Here is a 20,975-nt window from a genome sequence, read left to right on the forward strand (position 1 = left end):
TGACTGGTTAAGTCCAGGGGTTAAGTCAGGGGAAACTACCTTTACCTTACTGTGACTGGCATAAAAACATGGAAAGGAATATAAACTTTTCAATATACACATGGATAGATAAATGTAGGTTCATCAAAGCCAATGTGAAGTTTTCATGAGATCAAATGCACAAAATAGCCTGAAGAACTAAAAAAAAATGAAATACATAAAATGTATACCAATTATGTAATAATGTAATCATCCAAACTGTATTGCTTCTCTTTTAAGCAGCTTTCAGATTTCTCTTTTTGTTTAAATGACAGTGAAGGTGAAAGTTAATTTGAACTTAGTGATCCTAATTATTGCTTAACACAATTAATGTTGCTTCAGGCTACTTAACAGTGAGGAACAACTGCATCACAGCAAAGTTAAACAAGAGCAATAATAACAGGAAACATACCTTTTTCTGTGTGTGTGTGTACATATATACACATACATACATACATACATACATGTGTCTTCACAGACTGAAATAAACAGGATCACCGAATGGCTTGACAGTATTATTATAACTAAATAAAATTGCAAAACAGTGAACTATGGCTTAAATCCAGAGAGGTGTTTCAAGGACCACCTGTCTCTCTGGTAATCAACTAACATGAGGAACTGGGATGTCTCAAATTTTCAACTGTTTTCTTCAAATGCGTAACTTTATGGAATACTTCTAATCATTAGAAAAGGCTTTGCAGGGGAGAGGAGGAAAGGTGAATATAAAATTAATTGTAATAAAGAGATGTCAGAAAAGTCTATTCCTCTGGACCCAACCTTATGGATGTAACTGACTAACAATTCTAACATCTAGATCAAAGCTGACAGCAGTCTGCACAGGTTTCCCAACTGAGACCTATTAGATTGCTAACCTTGCTTTAGATAGCTTATCATTGCCAACGGCATGAAAATGTCGAATTTAAGAAGTACAGACAAAGATTAATTGAGATCACAATGATATCATCATTTCAGTTTTATCATGCAAGCTGTATGTGATATTAGGCCTACAAATAGACAGGCAACACTGCAGAATAATCATGGTACAATTCGCATCAGTGTTGACTTGCTCTGCAGCAATCAGTTCATTGGTTCTCCTCCAATTGGGATTAGTAGTTGGATTTAGGCATCCAGCATAGTTCAGTGGATTCAATGTTGGAAGGCAAAGGCAACCCCCTGTGAACAAATCTTACCAATAAAACCCATTGATAGGTTCACCTTAGGATCTCATAAGTCAGATGATTTGAAGGCACAAAACAATGACAAAATGGCAAGAGTCAAATTTTAAAGTTTTGTCAGAATAGACTGTGTGATTTATAGGGAAGATTTATTTACTTATGTAAGTATGAGTTTATACAATTTAAAAACACAGAATTTTCAATTGTTAGACTACTGCCAAGGGTTTAGATCATGATTCAAGATGACAGTTTCACTCCCAGAACTGCTTTTATCAGCAGTATTAAGAGAGGGATCCTCCTTCTTTGTCTGTGCACCCCAAAAATGACTCTGGAGGGACAGAATAATCTCCCAACTCTGAGCCCCTGGTCAAATGGCATAAAGGTCTGCAAGGAAATTAAGAAGAAAGAGATTTCAAACATTAGCTCCTTTTTTCAGTCTTTGGTTTGCTATCAAAGTGGTGTGAAAAGCCTATCTTTAGAAATATTCCTGCCCATACATTTATAATCGTGATTTGTATTGATGGCTTGACACCAATTCTAACCAAAGTTGCCTCTGTGGCACTTTGGAATGAACTCAGGTTTGCAAAATATGTTTAAAATCATAATAAAAAGGAGGATCCCCCAGGTATATTCAAAGCAAGAAGAGAAAGAGGGAACTATAGACCTGTTCCATGGAGAAGATGAGCATTGTTAAAGAATGTTTGCTTTGCTTCCCTTTTCTGTTGAAAAGCAAATGGTGCTCAAACTGGTAGAAACTGAATAAATCATTCAAATATTTATGCATGCAATTTTCAAGCTTCTGGCTGTAATCTTTGAGAATCTGTAGCAAAAATATAGGCTGCAAGCTAGCGAATGTTGCCCCAATTTTGAAAAACAATTGCGGAGAGGATCTAGCTTTCAACCCATCAGTGCTCAGCAATGGCTCCTCGTCATTGACAAAAGTGACAAGTGGAATGCTAGAGTGTTGTGGTTTGGACAACAGAATACAGGGCATGCTCATCAAATTGCAAGTCACACAAAATTGGGAGATATAGGTAATACTGTAGAAGACAGAATCTACAAAGCCATAAAAATAACAGTGTTTCTATATTGTAATATACTCCTGGAAGCCAGTGGAAATTCCTTCACAGGAATTTTTAAAATGAAGACTAAATGCTCACCTCTCAGACTTAAATGGTGGAATCTTGCATTTTCAGGGAGTAACATTAGATGGCACTTCCAATGCTACAAATCTGTATTTTGTTCCAGCTTAAATGAAGATATTAATATAGTGGCAAACATTTAAAGTTACAGATACCTAAGCAATGTAGCATCAGTTAAGAACATCTACAGGCAGTTCCTGAGTTACAAACATCTGACTTACAAATGACTCATAGTTAAGAACCAGGGTGAGACAACAGGAAGTAAGAGAAATCTACCCTTTGGAGGAGAAATTTGCTCCTGAAAGAGTTATCATGGGGAAAAGGTGTCCCCACTGAAGCTTTCTTGCCGATCCTTGATTCCACAAGTTGTGTGTTTTTTTCTTCAAACTCCAATTATCATAGGGACAGAAAGTGAGATGAAATCTTCTAAACAGGGACACAGATAGTAAAACAAATACCACAACTATCCAAAGCTAAAACATACTTATTTTTGGCTGGAGTTACTCAAAAAATTACCTGTTCCAATTTTGATACAAATTCAACTTAAGGACAACGTACAGAACTTAATCTTGTTAGTAACTTGGTGACTGCCTGTATTCCATTACAATAAGTCATAGTATTCTCCTTTCAATATGCATCTCCTTTAAATGACTTCCTTGCATTATATTGCTTAGTTGAGAAATTCATGAGAAGAAGCAAACAGTGGTGCTTGGCATTCTGCTCTGACACTGTAAGGCTTGAATGCTACATAGGCCTAAACTGTGTAGAACCAGAGCAGGAAGATAACTATGGATTGCACTGATCAGCTGCTTTTGGGGAATTAGGACCATGGTTGAAGGCAAGACAGGTTGAGCGATAAGGTTATCTCCGGTATAAAAGGATTGAGAGACTCTCCATGGGCATCCGTCATCTGTCAGGTATAGTCAGTATCTGAGACTGCCACACACACTACTCAGCCATCTGCAGACATCTGATAGCACAGCTGCTGTAATATACAAGGAAGTTTTAGAATGATTGCTCATTGCATTTACCCTCAGCATCTCATTCTCATCTGCAAAAGACTGGCACATCTGGGTATCTTTTGCTTTGCAATGAATCTATCGGAAATGTACCAACAAGCCCTGTGCAATATATTTTATTGAATAAAGAAAATCATTACATTGGAACAGGGAATGGAATGCAAAAAGTTATGCACTAGTTTTCCCAAGGTGGAGAAAAAATAAATGTCATTTCAATGCCATATGCTTGCCATGTCATATCTATGCCATGCTGTCCTAAAGGCAGAATAAAGAATTGAAAGCAAATCACATTCTGGCTCAGGAAATAACTACACAGACAGCATCTTACTTCATAAAACATTGCAAAACCTATATGATCTGGGATAAAAGGCAGATGTTAAGAACAAAAAATAATAATAACCAAAGGGTACAGGATCACACCAAAGCTCATGTAGACCTTGTTGTTCAGTTAGGCTTTTCTGACCAGGAAACTTTCTTTAAGGCTTTCCTGTTCAGGGGGATCCAATAACTGAATGAAATGTAAGATCTTTGAGTACATAGATACCTAGGACCTAGACAATGAAATTCCTACACTCTAATAGATGCTACAACTTGCAGTTCAGTGGCTCTTTATACCAGAAACCTATACAGTACAAAGATCCCTACAGTATCTGGAAAAAGAAATAAGTAGACAGTTAATCCAACACATTTCGTATAACCTTCTGGTTCTTGATAATAGTCCTTTTGCTGTCAAGTGAGAGTGCCTTACTTGTGGATTATAATTTTTGGTCTTTGATCAAATTGTCAGTTGCACCCCTGGATCTGAGGCTACTTTCCAGTCACCTAGTACAAACCTGTTTTCTTTGTTGAAAATGGATCCCATGAGTATTTTATCCTAGAAACAAAATCTACCATCTGTTATTGTTAGCATTTGAGTTAGTTAGGTGAAATCCAATTTATGTTTTTTTTTTGTTCTATTGTGTTGTGACTTTTGAATTGCTCTATAATGGAGTCTTCATTGAGCTGCTGAACAGCATCAAATGTACAGTGGGTTGTTGTGAGTTTTCCAGGCTGTCTGGCCATGTTCCAGAAGCATTATCTCCCGATGTTTCACCCACATCTATGGCAGACATCCTCAGAGGTTGTGAGATATACCTCACAACCTCTGAGAATGCCTGCCGTAGATGTCAGGAGGGAATGCTTCTGGAATATGGCCATACAGCCCGGAAAACTCACAACAACCTAGTGATTCCGGCCATGAAAGCCTTCAACAACACATCAAATGTACACTTTGTTTATTGACAGAGCAGTAGGAATGCATGCCTCTGTTACAACCAAAAAGAAAATATTGAGTCCATTCCACTTCTTAAATCACACCACAACATTGCTATAAAAATTCATCTAATATGTACACTTCTTAAGAAGAGACTTGAGATTTTCAGTTCTTGTTATTAGTTGTATAATTAGCACTTCATAAATTTGTTAACATAAATTGGCACTGTTGAATTTAACATCAATTAATTAGCCATGATTTTGGTGAAGGATGCCGGGTGCCCTGTGTCTTTTTTGTCATATGGAATAAATAATCTTTTAAGGGTATGTGATAGTAGTTTGATGTAATATTATGTTAGCACAACATGTGTGCTGAAAATTTGGAGAGTGATATTATCACCCCTGTTCTAGAAGTTGGATACTGCTAGTAACTCAGCTAAGCTGAATGAAAAGCTACAATGAAACAGTAAGGCCATATACAAGCCCATTGACCTCATTTTCTCTTGTTCCTACTTTCTGGTTTATAAATCAATGATGTGTGTTGCATGGTACATTGTGTAATTCCACAGTATATGTGTGGCTAAAACTGTTTTTCTGTAGAAGTGTGTGTGTACATGGATTATTTTGCTCCTGTTAAGTGAAAGTACTATGTGCTAAATCATATGTATAATTCATCCTGCATAGGATTTCACCAATGTGTGAATTAATTATCTGACAACATTTTAGCTTGCCCAACTGTTTGTATCTTTAGGAAATGTGGCTGCATCATTAAAATTGCATATATAATCAACTTTCCCATCCTGTGTTTGTTTGTAGGTTTATATTATTATTCAGTGCAGTATGTAATATAGATAAGTTTAATAAAATATCTTAATGAATACCTGATAGTTCTTGGAAAATCCTTTTTAGAATACTTACTGTCTATTACAAACTGGATGCCCAAGTTTCTATCTCATAACTTCAAAGGGGTCCATGCAGCTCCCTATTCTCCTGCTCCCCTATTTTCATTTCAAGAATCTTACTAGCATGTCCTCAAGAAAGCCATCTTCCACCATTTTAATGTCTAGAATCTCTGCAACAATACCATATCCTGTTTCCTGTCTTTTTTTTTTTTTTTTTACAAGACCATAGGATTCTTAGCAGATGTCTATTTATATCGGTAACTAACCTGGTCTGCATCTGATATACCCAACAGATCATGGGGGTGCATCAACACTGTAGAATTGCTTTTAGGGATCCTGACCCTCCTTGGAATTTTGGCTTGAGAGTAGACACTCAAACTTAGTCTACCTATACAGTCAACCTGGGAATAATACAGATGCTACAAGACCCCTCCACATTCCAGACAAACAAGGCTATTTCTTTGAATTCAGTTGGTTTTTCTCAAAGTATTTGGAGTTCAGTTTCCAAACTCAAATAGTATACTTGATATAGTGCAAGAAACAGTAGTAGTGACATGCCACCAAGTTCAGTGTTGCTTTTCACGAATTTCTCTGACAGATTCTCTGCACTGAGCAAAGCTTGGAAACATCTTTTGGACAGAAAGCACTCGAGCTGATATGTTGATCAGCAATCCAAGCCCAACAGTAGTCCATGACTCGTAACACTCTGCACTGACTGGATCACTCCACTAACAGAGCTGATCACAGAAGACATGGCAGTTTCATGGTATTTCTCAGCTGCTCTATTTTCCACCATTTGCATGAATGGAAATTAAGAGAACTCTGATAATTCTTAAGCTTTCTGGTTGTGTCTCCATAGTAATGGACAGGGAAACTACACAGTCCAGAAATGCAAATTATTACCAAGCATCTGGTAGTCAGATTCATATTGATATACTTCTATTTTTATTGCATATGCATTTGCATACTTCATTACTGATTTATAGTCACCCTTATGTTCATACATGTCACGACCCAGGCTACAGAGCACCAATAACCATACGCAGAGGCCAGATTCTATCTAATATCTTTATTAAGGAAATATATAAAGTTAGTAAAAGCAAATGTAAAAGTTAGTCCAGAAGCAGACCTTTCAGGAAAGGTCAAAATTAGTCCAAAGAAACAATGTCCAATATGAAATATTAAGGTCCAAAGTTGTAATCCAATAACCGAAACACTCACTTTGCCAGGCAAAGTGAGGGGAGATGACAAGGTCCTTTAGTCCATGAACTTGAGCAAGGCTAGGAAATAACTTGATACTTGAAACAAGGCTTGAAACGTGGAACAAGGTAACGAGGAACAAGAACAAGGTCCGTGGAATAACTTGGTAAAATCCGTGAAACAAGGCAAGGGTTAGTCCTGGGAAACAAGGTAAGATCCGTAGGTAAACAAAGGCTGGGAAACAGGAGCGAAGGCTGGAAACAAGGCAAGGCTTGAGCAGGAACGAGGCTTGAATCGGAGCGCGCTGTCCAGACACAACTCGCTCCGGAGGCTGACGAATTGACTCCGCGAAGTTACTACGCGGGTAAAACACCTATATAGAGTCTAACTTTCCCGCCGAAGCAGTTCTCTGGGAACCAGAAACGAAAGCTAAACTCTGAGACCAGATGTCTGACTCCTTAAAGATTCTCACGAAAAGCAGACTTAATTGGGTACATTCTTAGCTGCTATCCTCGCACTCCTGCGCGAAGCTGCTTCCAAACCCCTCTGTTGTTTACAAAACTCATGGCGAGAGAACACGGGAGATGTAGGCTCAGGGTTTGTTTGACATACTTCTGGGACACAACTTTCTTGCAGGTGCAAGGTTCCCAGATCTGCCTGGGAAAGATCTGGCTGAGAAGATTCCAGTTCTGACTGGGAAGGTAAAAAACCCAAGTTTTCTTCTTCATCAGGCATTACAATGTCATGAGCAGGACTACAAGGCCCATGAGTCATCACACTATCCCCCTCCTCAAGGCCCCTCCCAAACTGGGACTCTCTCCCCGAGGCGCGAGGTCGTGGCTTGGCGGGATAGGTCTGATGAAAGCGACGGGTTAGATCAGGAGCATGGACTGTGGAGGCGTCTTCCCAAGAGCGTTCCTCAGGGCCAAAACCCACCCAGTCAATGAGATATTGCAGGCGGCGGCGGTGAAAGCGAGAATCTAAAATGTCCTGAACCTCGAACTCGTCCTCCCCATCCACCAAAATAGGGACGGGGGCCGGCCGGTCTACATCTGGCTGCACACCATCCGCCGGAAGGAGCAGGGAGCGGTGAAACACTGGGTGAATGCGCATTGAACGTGGAAGTTGGAGTTTGAAAGTCACGGGGTTTAATTGCGCCACCACTGGATAGGGGCCAATGAAACGGGCATCTAACTTCCGGCAAGGGCGGTGGGAGGGCAAAAAGCGAGTGGACAGAAAAACCCGATCTCCTACCTTGATTTCGGGGCCCGGCTGGTGATGTTTGTCCGCGTGACGTTTATAGTCCTCCTTGGCTTGTTCCAGTTGCTGGAGCAAAAGTTGTTGCACCGCTGTGAGTTCCTGCAGCCAATCTTCTGCTGCGGGAACTTCTGAAGTTTCAATGACAGGGGAAAAGAAACGTGGATGGAAGCCGTAGTTTGCAAAGAACGGCGTTTCTTTTGTAGAAGCCTGGACTCCATTGTTGTAGGCAAATTCCGACAGTGGTAACAGAGAAGCCCAATTGTCCTGTTGGTAGTTTACATAACAGCGAAGGTACTGTTCCAAAGTGGCATTGGTGCGCTCCGTTTGCCCATCCGTTTGGGGATGATGAGCTGAAGATAAACGAGAGTCTATGCCCAATAGTTTTTGTAGTGCCTTCCAGAAACGAGAGGTGAATTGGGATCCACGGTCTGTGACCAAACTCTTGGGCAATCCATGTAGTCTGAAAACATGTTGGAGGAATAAATCTGCAGTCTCTTGGGCCGTGGGAAGACCTTCACAGGGAATGAAATGGGCTAACTTGGTGAAAAGGTCCACCACCACTAGGATCGTGGTGAATCCACAAGAAGGTGGTAAGTCAGTGATAAAATCCGCAGAAATTATTTCCCATGGGCGAGATGGGTTATGAAGGGGGTGTAGAAGCCCTGAGGGCTTCTCCCTTCTTATCTTGGAGCGCTGGCATACTGGGCAGGTATTGACATATTTTTCCACATCCTTGCGGATCTTGGGCCACCAGAAATCTCTTAGGATCAAATGCATGGTTTTAAATAGTCCGAAATGCCCTGCTGGTTTGCAGTCATGACACAGACGAAGTACTTTTTCCCTGCCCGGTCCGGGTGGGATATAAACATGATTTCTATAGCAAAGCAGTCCATCTTTAAGCGAAAAGGGAAAGTGCAGACCTTGACGAAGTTGGTCCTGCGCCCAGGCATCTGCTTGCTGACTAGCCCTGATTTCTTGAGCACAGATGGGCCCTGGATTAGGGGGAGTTGAGTCAATGGGAGTGGATTTGGTGTTCCCCACTGTGAGCGTGGCAAAGTTCTCGGGTTGTAGTAGTTGGGATTCAAAGGTCTCCTTGCGTCCTGCAGCGTATTCCGGTTTACGTGACAGGGCGTCTGCTTGCTTGGTTTGGGCTGGGGTCACATAATGAATCTGGAAGTTGAAACGTTCAAAGAATAAAGCCCAACGTTGCTGCCTTTGATTTAGCTTGCGGGCAGTTCTTAGATGTTCTAGATTCCGATGATCAGTGTGGACTTCAATGGGAAATTTGGCCCCTTCTAGCCAATGTCTCCAAGTTTCAAAAGCTGCCTTTATGGCTAATAGTTCTTTTTCCCAAATGGTATAGTTCCTCTCTGGTGCGGTTAGTTGACGAGAATAATAAGCACAAGGATGAAGGTGATCTCCCACCGGTTGTAGGAGCACAGCCCCAATTGCCACATCAGAGGCGTCCGCTTGCACCACAAAAAGGGTTTCAGGATCTGGATGCTGAAGGATTGGCTGGGATGTGAATAATTTCTTTAGTTGCTGGAACCCTTTCTCTGCTTGATCAGTCCAGCGGAAGGGCCGTTTTCCACGGATGCAGCTAGTGATTGGGTCAGACCAGCGGGCAAAATCTGGAATGAACTTGCGGTAGTAGTTCGCGAACCCCAAGAATCGCTGCACCTCCTTCTTGTTAGTTGGCGCCCGCCATTCCAATACTGCTGAAACCTTGGCTGGATCCATGGAGAGCCCTAGAGGCGAGATACGGTATCCAAGGAAATCTACCTCTTGTAGATCAAAAGCGCATTTTTCCAGCTTGGCATAAAGTCCATGATCCCGCAATCGTTGTAACACCATTTTGACGTGGTTCTCATGTTCTGATTGTGATCTAGAAAACACCAAAAAATCGTCCAGGTAGATTATCAAGAACCTATCTAGATAGTCCTGGAAAATGTCATTGACAAAATGCTGGAACGTTGCGGGAGCTCCGCATAATCCATAATTCATAACTCGGGACTCGAATAATCCGAATTTAGTCTGGAAGGCGGTCTTCCACTCGTCCCCTTCTCTGATGCGAACTAAGTTGTAAGCTCCCCGAAGATCCAGCTTGGTGTAAACCTTGGCTCCTCGAAGTCGGTCTAGTAGATCCGAGATTAAGGGCAGGGGATAGCTGTTCCGCTTGGTGATATTATTCAATGCTCTGTAGTCCACCACCAAGCGTAATTCCCCTGACTTCTTCTTCACAAACATCACTGGGGAGGCGGCTGGGGATTGAGAGGGTCTGATGAATCCCTTGCGAAGGTTTGTCTCTATGAATTCCCTGAGAGCTTCTTGCTCTGGTTCAGTCAGGGAGTAGAGATGCCCTCGCGGGATCGGGGCCCCCTCCACCAAGTCAATGGCACAGTCATAAGGTCTATGTGGGGGTAACCTTTCGGCTTCTTTTTCATTGAATACATCCCAATACTCGGAGTACTTCTTTGGCAAGGTGATAATGGGCTCGGTGTCTGTGGCATGGCAGACCTTGGCTACGAGGCAATGATTTTGGCAGTACTTTGAAGCAAACTGCAGTTCTCTGTTGGACCAGGAGATGCTTGGGTCGTGAAGTGTCAGCCATGGAATCCCCAAAATCACAGGGAAATGGGGAACCTCAGTAACAAAGAAGGAAATCTCTTCCATATGTTCCCTTATCCACATCCTGGTGGGTTCCGACCACTGGCTTACGGGGCCCGTCTTGAGAGGGCGGCCATCAATAGCTTGCACCACACGGGCATTCTTGAAGTCATGGTATTGTAATCCCAGAGAGTCGGCATACTCTCTATCAATGAAATTGTTGGTAGCTCCTGAGTCTATCATGGCGTGGATCATGACGGGTCCCTTTTTTGCTGACCATAAGGTGACCACTAGAAGGAACAGGACCCCGGTTGGCGGCTCTTGAACGGGTTTCTTGACCGGGTTGGCGAGCCTCTCTACGCCCGGTCGTTGGCTTCCCCCGCCGGCTGTGTGCCAGCCGCCTCAGACGCCTTCGTCTCCGTGGAGGACGCCGCCGCAAGACGGGCGGCGGGCTTCCCTTTGGCTGGGCACTCTCTGGCGAAGTGGCCCCCATTCCCGCAATACCAGCAGAGATTTAGGCGTTGGCGGCGGGCCTTCTCGGCGGCATCTAATCTGGGACGCACATTGCCCAACTGCATCGGCACCTCCTCGCTCCCTCTGGGGTATGGGGATGGTGGTGAGGGTCTCCACACTGGACGTGGCTGAACGCTGGCGGGAGCGGGGGGTTTTGCCCCAGCTCTACCGCTCTGGCCTCGGACCCACTGTTTTCTGTTGGCAATCATGACTTCAGCCCGTAAACATTGATCGATGAGTGCTTCCAGCGTTTGGGGAGGATCCACCTTGGAGATTTCCTCCAGCATTTCAATGTTGAGACCCTCCCGAAATTGTCCTCTGAGGGCAACATCGTTCCAGCCGGTGTTGTGGGCCAGCACTCGGAACTCGGCTATGTACTGAGACATGGGTCTGTCTCCTTGGAAGAGGCGGCGGAGTTTGTGCCCGGCGGCCTCCAAATTGTCCTCGATTCCCCAGGTCGCCTTAAGGTGGTCCAAGAAATGTTGCGCTGACCTTAGATGTGGGGAGGCTTGGTCGAACAGAGCCGTCGCCCAGTTAGCCGCTGGCCCGTCTAGGAGACTGTAAATCCACGCCACCTTGATGTCTTCCTGGGGAAACTCGGCATCACGGGCCTCTAGATAAGCTTGGCATTGGCGACGGAAAACATGAACCTTAGAAGCTTCTCCAGTAAACTTGGTTGGCAACGCCATGGCCGGAAGACGGATTCCGCGTTCCTTCAAACCCTTTATTTCCCCATCCTGTGCATTGAGTTTATCACGGATTCGGTCCACCTCATCCTTGTCGATGGTGTAGGTAATCGGCTGGCCGCTCGGCCCAGGTACGGTTCCGGTAGACATTCTGGCCGAGGTTAATTGGTGCTTAGGGTGGCGGAGTCAAACTGTCACGACCCAGGCTACAGAGCACCAATAACCATACGCAGAGGCCAGATTCTATCTAATATCTTTATTAAGGAAATATATAAAGTTAGTAAAAGCAAATGTAAAAGTTAGTCCAGAAGCAGACCTTTCAGGAAAGGTCAAAATTAGTCCAAAGAAACAATGTCCAATATGAAATATTAAGGTCCAAAGTTGTAATCCAATAACCGAAACACTCACTTTGCCAGGCAAAGTGAGGGGAGATGACAAGGTCCTTTAGTCCATGAACTTGAGCAAGGCTAGGAAATAACTTGATACTTGAAACAAGGCTTGAAACGTGGAACAAGGTAACGAGGAACAAGAACAAGGTCCGTGGAATAACTTGGTAAAATCCGTGAAACAAGGCAAGGGTTAGTCCTGGGAAACAAGGTAAGATCCGTAGGTAAACAAAGGCTGGGAAACAGGAGCGAAGGCTGGAAACAAGGCAAGGCTTGAGCAGGAACGAGGCTTGAATCGGAGCGCGCTGTCCAGACACAACTCGCTCCGGAGGCTGACGAATTGACTCCGCGAAGTTACTACGCGGGTAAAACACCTATATAGAGTCTAACTTTCCCGCCGAAGCAGTTCTCTGGGAACCAGAAACGAAAGCTAAACTCTGAGACCAGATGTCTGACTCCTTAAAGATTCTCACGAAAAGCAGACTTAATTGGGTACATTCTTAGCTGCTATCCTCGCACTCCTGCGCGAAGCTGCTTCCAAACCCCTCTGTTGTTTACAAAACTCATGGCGAGAGAACACGGGAGATGTAGGCTCAGGGTTTGTTTGACATACTTCTGGGACACAACTTTCTTGCAGGTGCAAGGTTCCCAGATCTGCCTGGGAAAGATCTGGCTGAGAAGATTCCAGTTCTGACTGGGAAGGTAAAAAACCCAAGTTTTCTTCTTCATCAGGCATTACAATGTCATGAGCAGGACTACAAGGCCCATGAGTCATCACAATACACCACACAAGATAGCTAACAACAAGGAAAGGCAATCATAAAATATAAAATACCCAGAAACGTTCAAACACTGGCAATACAAAGAGCAACAATGTAACATGGTAGGTGTAGCCCAAACAGGATACCAAATAATTTGGTTCTACTTCAGAGTTTTTGCAGTACTGAAGGAAAGTCTATATTTGGGGCTAGATTTCTTCAGCCTTTCCAATGAGTCATAACCATGAAATTTTCTTTCAATCCCCTTATTTCTAGTATCTCAGATGGTGATGCTGAAAATTATTCACACAAGAGCTATCATGTATCCCATGTTCATATTCCTTTGGTTACTTTATTTGCCCCCTTTCTTTGGATGGCTGAATTTTATTTCCAAATACTCAACTGAATTACTATAATGCTAAAAAATTGGAGAGTAGAGGGCAATTTTGTATGGGAACAGAATCCTTATTTATGTGGAGCAATACCCTCAATGCCATCACACCCCATGTCTGGTTACTGTTCCACTGGCTAGGAAGTATGTAGATGGAGTAATTTGTGTGTGGCGTATGATTTTCCAATTTTCCATTCACATTTTAAAAATATATGCTAAAGATTATTTTAAAATACCTGAAAATTCCAGATTTTTGTTGCTGTTCTTTCCTATTTTATTTTGAAGGTCCAGATATATTTTCTGTCAGCTCATACCGTAGTACAATCAGAGACTGTTTATACTAACTTCCCAGTTGGTTTATCATAATACCAATTTTTAAAAAAAGAATAGGAGCAAAATCTGGGGGATTTCAGTCAACCTGGATGCACCCAATATTACAATGCAAATAAAAAAAAATACTTATGTAGAATAACCCCCATAAAAAGGTAAAAGTTTAACTGATGTTCTCGTGTTACATTCTGGGTTAATTTTTCTTACAGAAGTTGCTTTTTCTTTCTGTAACCCCATTAACGTTTCTAATAGTTACTGTATTTGTTTAACGTCCTGTCCTTTTGTAGAAGATTGTAAATGAGCATTGTTGTTGCTGGAGTCTAAAAAAAACGCTACCAGCTTGGCATTGGTTTCAGCAGCTTTTTCTATAGTGAATATAAAAGTGAACATATGCCTTTGGGAAACCAGATTGAGAAATGTCAGTTCAAATTGATCGACTGCTGGCTAATGAAAACTGTTTTAAATAAATGGGTTTTTAAAAATTTTTCATACTGAGTTCCTCTAAAAAAAAAATCAGTTGTTTTCAGTTTGTCCAATCAAAAAAGGGAGAAAGTCCATAGGAGTGACACCATGAGTTTCAGCACTAGTTGACACCAACCTTAGTTATGCCACTGATTTTACTATAAAATGTGGAACTCATTGTAGACATCTGCCCCTACAGAAGCACAGCAAAATATCACAAATATCACATACCAAGGGCATGATTGGACAGGAGGGGGGCTAATTGATTTTTTCTACTCCTATGTGTCGCTTCCCTTTTTTACCATCCTGTATGCCTTTAGTGCACTAATGCACATCTCTAACTTGTAAACTAGTTTGAGGTCAGGTTCTTGTGTTCAATGTAATCACCTTCCTGGCCTCAAGCTGGTTCTAGACCTGTCAGTCTAATCACCCCACAGAAAAATCAGTTTCCTTTAAACCAGTTCCAAAATGGATTATAGTATCAGTGTAGAAGCTCCCTCCATCATTTCACAGTAGGGAAAGACAGGATGATTCCCCAGACCATGATGTATGAACTTACAAAGACAGAATCTAGAAATTTATCTGAATAATGAACAATTCCCTAAGAGCACTTAATTGCTTTTTTTTCTTCAATAGAAGCACTGAAAGCACAAATATTAAAAACAAGAGGTGGGGAAATACATCCTGTTAAGTTGCCCTCTGTACAGCAGAGTTGCAGATATGTAGAATTTCCATTGGGAATAGGAAATTATTAAGTTGCACTACACCAAAAAGATAGAACAACCTTCCTTGTAGATACTTCTTTCTTTCCAGATATGATTCCCATCTAGCATTAGCTTGATGAGTATAATACAACTGCTGTATCTTATGAATTTATGGACTGAAATCCACAGAATAATTGATTATGAAAAGTTACAGATAAACAAAACAGGAAGTGACAGTAAAAAATCAATAGCTAGGAGATTGATCCTGCATTCAAGACACATTTTATCTGTTCTTTCCAAATTTCAAGCATACATCATGTGGACAGAACATTAGTGTGAAGCTCTAAAACATTTCTGCAATACCTATGGAATATGCCTTGATATTAATAAAATAGGGAACCAGTTGAGGACAACTAAATCAAATCTAGAGCAGGCCAAATGTTGAACTGCTAAATCAATGTGTTCTTCCTGCTGCCCTTTACTCTGTATATGTTCTTCATGTTCCTCTTAAGTTTGTGTCATCGCTGATTTACAGGGCTTCCCTAGTTCTTCTGTGACATTTTTTCACCTTTAGGGCTTGTCTGCTGTCAAGATGTGCTGCTTTGATTAATTGCATTTCCTGCTCAACTTCTGTTGGCTTCACTCTCATCTTTATTTGTTAACCTTTACTAGCTTTCTTATTGTGAACTTTTACGTCCCTTAACCTTTTCTTTATTGACTCTCCCACCCAGCCAGGATACGTTCCATGCTTTGCACTGTATTTTTATTTTTCTCACATACCTCTAACTTTTTTATGTCTTTGAAACAGTAATGCACTAGTATAATTATATTTCCCTAGCAATATAGGTAGGAAAGTTCCATCTTTTTACTCTGATGTTCATGTACTCATGTATATTTTCTGCCCATATTTCATGGAATAAGACTGGACCTTTACAAGAAGATATACACACTTTTCTACCATTTATGCTAGATTCCATGGAGCATGTGCAGGCAATACAGTGAGCACTCCAAATTTACAGGATCTGGATATGTGATTTCCAGTGACTACGTTTTACCATACCCCATATAAATAAATAGTGGTAATGTGAATATGTCGAAGCCTGACGTTTCGCCCACAACTATGGCAGGCATCCTCAGAGGCTATGAGGCATGGATAAACTAGGCAAGGAAAGGAAAAAATATATATCTGTGGCGAGTCCAGGGTGTGGCAAGAGTCCTTTGTCACTGGGAAGCCTCTGAGGATGCCTGCCATAGTTGTGGGTGAAATGTCAGGAGAGAATACTTCTGGAACATGGCCGCACAGCCCGAAAGACATACAACAACCCTGTGATCCCGGCCATGAAAGCCTTCAACAACTCCTGGAAAAGTTTTCATGGTTAAAATGTGTTTCCACTGAAGCTATATCACCAATCGTTGTTTCCACAACAAGCCAAAATGTTCAAAATCCAATTATCATAGACACAGGAAGTGAGCTGAAATCTTCTGAATAGGAGCACAGACAGCAAAACAAACGTTATGGGGTGTTGACCTTTTTCTATGCTATCCAAAGCCTTAAAAGATATATTTTTGGCTGAAGTTACACTTTAAAAACTTACATACAAATTCAACTTAATAACAAACCTGTTCATTACTTGGGGACTGCCTTTATGGAGTGTTGGTTAAGTCCAAGGTTCTTTCGTAGTGTCTACTCTGGTAATCACCTGAGTGTTTTCTATTGATTATGTGTACATTAGAGGGTTATTGAATCAATACTATTCAGTTTAAATACCCTGGTAGACACATGTGGTTTTATTCCTGACAGCCATTTCATGTTATTACGTACCACTTATGAGTAATAGATTGCCTACTTTATTCGTAAAGGAATTATTCTTTAAAATGACAGGGACAGTATATCTAAGAGTTTTAAATGCTTATGATGAACATGCATGATAGCATTACAATGATGATGAAAAATACAAACGATTATTTAAATGTCTCTTACAAAGGAGCCTTAATATTGACATTCCTTTTGCATATGTCATTAGGAAATGATTTGTTGATCGACGAAATGATAATACCCTTCATCAGTTGGCATTTCAATTCTTGGATTCAACTACACTGTATATAGTGAAGAAATCAGCTGATATTTCTATATTATAAAGCTACATAAAATGCAACGCTGATTTTTTTCTTAATCTTTAAAAAAATCTTTTTCTAGGATGTGTGACACAGGAGAAGGGCTATTTACCTTTCAAACAAGGGAAGGCGAGATGATCTATCAGAAGGTTCATTCTGCAACATTGGCAATAGCTGAGCAACACGAAAGACTGATGATGGAGATGGAACAAAAAGCACGGGTAAGGATCTTTCTCTAAGATTCTGAAAGGACTCTGCAGCATTAGGAATGTCACAACTGTGAAATTAGTCAGGATATAGACTTATTTAAGATACTTAATATCACATTTGAATTATCAAAATAATTCAAGAATGAACAAAATCAGGAGATTGCACAAGGAAAATTATCAAAACTGGAGACCAGATTTCCACAAACAATATTTTATGCCTGCGATGAGCCTTGATATGCACATGAAAGCATTTTAATATACCTACAAATGTGTTTTTCTGCTTCCAGATGTCTTTTACAAAATATTAACCACAGGTCTATGTCCGGGGGCTAAGAAATCTCATGACCTAGGGCCAAATCATTCCAGTTCATCCCACCAGCTTTCTGAGATGTCCAGATCCAATTCCTTCTACCTATCTGATAGTTTTCACCATTTCAAAATATTAACATCCCCAACCTCCTTAGCTTAGTATTTAAGAGTATTTAAACTAAAATAGGCTGGATTTTTTTTGTCCCAGTCTTTTGCCCTGCTTAACACTCCAATGCGACTTCCAAGGATTTCCTTAAAATCAAATTTGACTTTTGGGTTGAATGAAATGTCCTATCCTTGTTCTAGATATTGATCTGCAACCACATCCAAGATTGATTCGTTTTTCTTAGATGTAAGCAAATATCTATTGGCTTGCACTTTAAATAGTATTAACTATTCCAATTCACAGTCAAAATAAATCATAACATGTTTTTCTCAGAAAGCCTGGGATACGCTTGATAAAATAATATTCTTTAAAGATATGGAACCTCACTATTATGAAAGACTGATTAAAAACATTAAAAAATTCAGAGAAGCAGAAAAATACTTCAAAAGACGATAAGATCTAAATGACTCTTTGTCCTTGATATGAGGATTTATAGCTGGACATTTTTATGATAGACATGTGTTATAGCTTTCAATCTTGGTTTGTCATATATTAAATATGCATTTAGTTATAATTTTATTTTTGATGACACAGCTTTAGATTATGCATTGCTATATGTATAACCACAATGATCTTAAAGATGAAATCACAGTCAATATGCCTAGAACAGCAGAGTAGAGGAACAATTTATTATTTGATTTCTCAGTTTGATTGTCCTAGATATTTATGCTTACTTGAAAGTAAGCCCTGCACAACTTAACATAGTTCACTTCTATGTACAGTAGAGTCTCGCTTATCCAAGCCTCGCTTATCCAAGCTTCTGGATGATCCAAGCCATTTTTGTAGTCAATGTTTTCAATATATTGTGATATTTTGGTGCTAAATTTGTAAATTCAGTAATTACAACATAACATTCCTGCGTATTGAACTACTTTTTCTGTCAAATTTGTTGTATAACATGATGTTTTGGTGCTTAATTTGTAAAATCATAACCTAATTTGATGTTTAATAGGCCTTTCCTTAATCCCTCCTTATTATCCAATATATTCGCTTATCCAAGCTTCTGCTGGCCCGTTTAGCTTGGATTAGTGAGACTCTACTGTAATTGTAGGATTCTGCTGGTAATATATGTATATGGGAAGGAGGTTTGTTAGAACTAAGGAGTAGGTGATATAAGGCTGGAACATTTGTCACTGTCACCCCATGCTGTAACCTCTATTTTAGTCTTCTCTGTTAAGTTCACAAGTAACCTGTAATGAAAGATGTTTGTTCCAGCAAGTCTTCTCCTTGACAGAGTCCACTTCCATAAAAGTGCCTAAAGAGCAAGCTTCCAGTGAGGTAAATTGGGCGATCCCATTAGTCACTTCATAATTTAGATGGACTCATTTTGACAAGATAGCAGTAGTTCTTAACTACCTCCTCCATTTTTAGGCATTTCCATCTCCTATGCAATTGTCTTTATACCTATTTTATAATAACACTTTATAAACCACCCTTCTTTATATTCCACCCATCTCCCCAAGAGGACTCAGAGCAGATTACAGTATAAACAAACACAGGCAACCATTTAATACCATGTTACAATGAGACACAAATACATAGACAAAGGAAAAGGCTTCTCTTTTCATTTCTGGCTTCTGAAGGCAATGCTCACCTCTGGCTCTGGGTGGAGGTGTCTTCTCCATTTCCAAGCCGAAGAGTCTGCATTGTCACCTCCTGGTCATGTAATTGGCATGACTGCTTGGAGCGTCCTTTTGCCTTTTCCTTATCTACTCAGATTTGCATGCTTTCAAACTATTAGGTTGGCAGGAGCTAGGGCTAACAGCAGGTGCTCACCCCATCTTGCAGATTTGAACTGCCAACCTTCAGGTCAGCAGTTCAGCAGCACAAGGGTTTGACCCATTGCGCCACTGCGGCATTATTTTGAGGAATAATGGTGGAAACTTTAGCAACAGTAAGTTTGGAAAGAAGCTTGCATGCTTTTTTCCCTCGTATAAAAACTGCTATCAAATAATTTCTGTAAATTTCTCCATATATGCTCAGCCCTTGCCTATGTATATTTCATAAAAAATTGAGAAAGAGCAGTGGGCATGAAGTAGTGTTCTCCATGGCAACAAGTGCATATTTTTACTGGTTAGTTAAAGCTGGAAGAAGCAGCACTGCAGTAAGGAGCTCTGAACAGAGCAATGTTCTGTTCAAAAATATATATACCAGTCTAACATTGTCATCTATGGGCTGGCAGGAACTTAAATATTTCATAATGTAGGAGATGTGACAATGTTATAGCATATCTATTATTAAATGCCTTGGAAGGTACACTTGGAATACTGAAAGAACAAATTTCATTGAATTGGATCCATTGTGAAAACATTGTTTATGCAACCAGGGACAGATAAAACTTTTAAGATAGGGGCCTGTGCCAGTTTCACTAGTAGATGCTACTTCCCCCTGCTTTCCTTTCTTGTTTGCCCTAACCGTGATTTACTGTCATTTCTACACTGAAACCAATAATGGCTTCCCATCTAAATCCAAATTTGAATAAGTGTAAAGCAAATTCTCCTTTGTCAGACTTGGAATTAGATTCTTTTAAAAAACAAACAGGCTTTGACTCCTAATATGGAAAAAGATTAACTATTCCCTATCTAAGCCTCTTTGGAACCTTGCCACATCCCCCCCTGATGTTACTAGGGCCCCATCTACACTACTATTATATTGCAGATTGAACTGGGTTATATGGCAGTGCAAACTTCATTATATGGCACTGTATCATAGAATCATAGAGTTGGAAGAGACCATATGAGCCATCTAGTCCAACCTCCTGCCATGCAGGAAAAGCACAAAGTACCCCTGACAGATGGCCACCCAGCCTCTGTTTAAAAGCCTTCAAAGAAGGAGCCTCCATTACACTGCTAAACAGCTCTTACAGTCAGAAAGTTCTTCCTAATGTTCAAGTGGAATCTCCTTTGCTGTAGTTTCAACCCACTGCTCTGAGTCGTAGTCTCCAGGGCAGCAGAAAACAAGCATGCTCCCTCTTCCTTTCACATATTTATACATGGTATCATGTCTGCTCTCAGCCTCCTCTTCTACAGGCTAAACGTACCCAGCTCTTTAAGATGCTTCTCATAGGGTATGGTCTCCAGACCTTTGATCATTTTAATCGCCCTCCTCTGGACACCTTCCAGCTTGTTAATATCTCTTTTGAACTGTGGTGCCCAGAACTGGACATAGATTCCAAGTGAGGTCTAACCAAAACAGAAGAGAGAAGCACTATTACTTCCCTTGATCTAGACACTATACTTTTGATGCAACCCTAAATCTCATTGGCTTTTTAGTTGCTGTATCACATTGTTGGCTCATGATTAATTTGTGGTCTGCTAAGACTTCAAGATCTTTTTCACAGGTACTGTTGTTGAGCCATCCATCCTGTATCTT

At 40.9% G+C, this 20,975-nt stretch overlaps 1 protein-coding gene across 2 annotated transcripts in view; it reads left to right on the plus strand.

Moving 5' to 3' along the window:
- The window catches only part of dok6 (docking protein 6), a 274,202-nt gene that overhangs the window by 198,040 nt on the left and 55,187 nt on the right, over positions 1-20,975 (plus strand). For both annotated transcript variants that reach the window (XM_003219723.4, XM_062980575.1), the window contains exon 6: positions 17,002-17,140. In XM_003219723.4, the coding sequence (XP_003219771.1) occupies positions 17,002-17,140 (139 nt within the window). The remainder of the gene's footprint in view (positions 1-17,001; positions 17,141-20,975) is intronic.

This window comes from Anolis carolinensis, chromosome 4 (genome assembly GCF_035594765.1).
Source record: "Anolis carolinensis isolate JA03-04 chromosome 4, rAnoCar3.1.pri, whole genome shotgun sequence".
Taxonomy (NCBI): domain Eukaryota; kingdom Metazoa; phylum Chordata; class Lepidosauria; order Squamata; family Dactyloidae; genus Anolis; species Anolis carolinensis.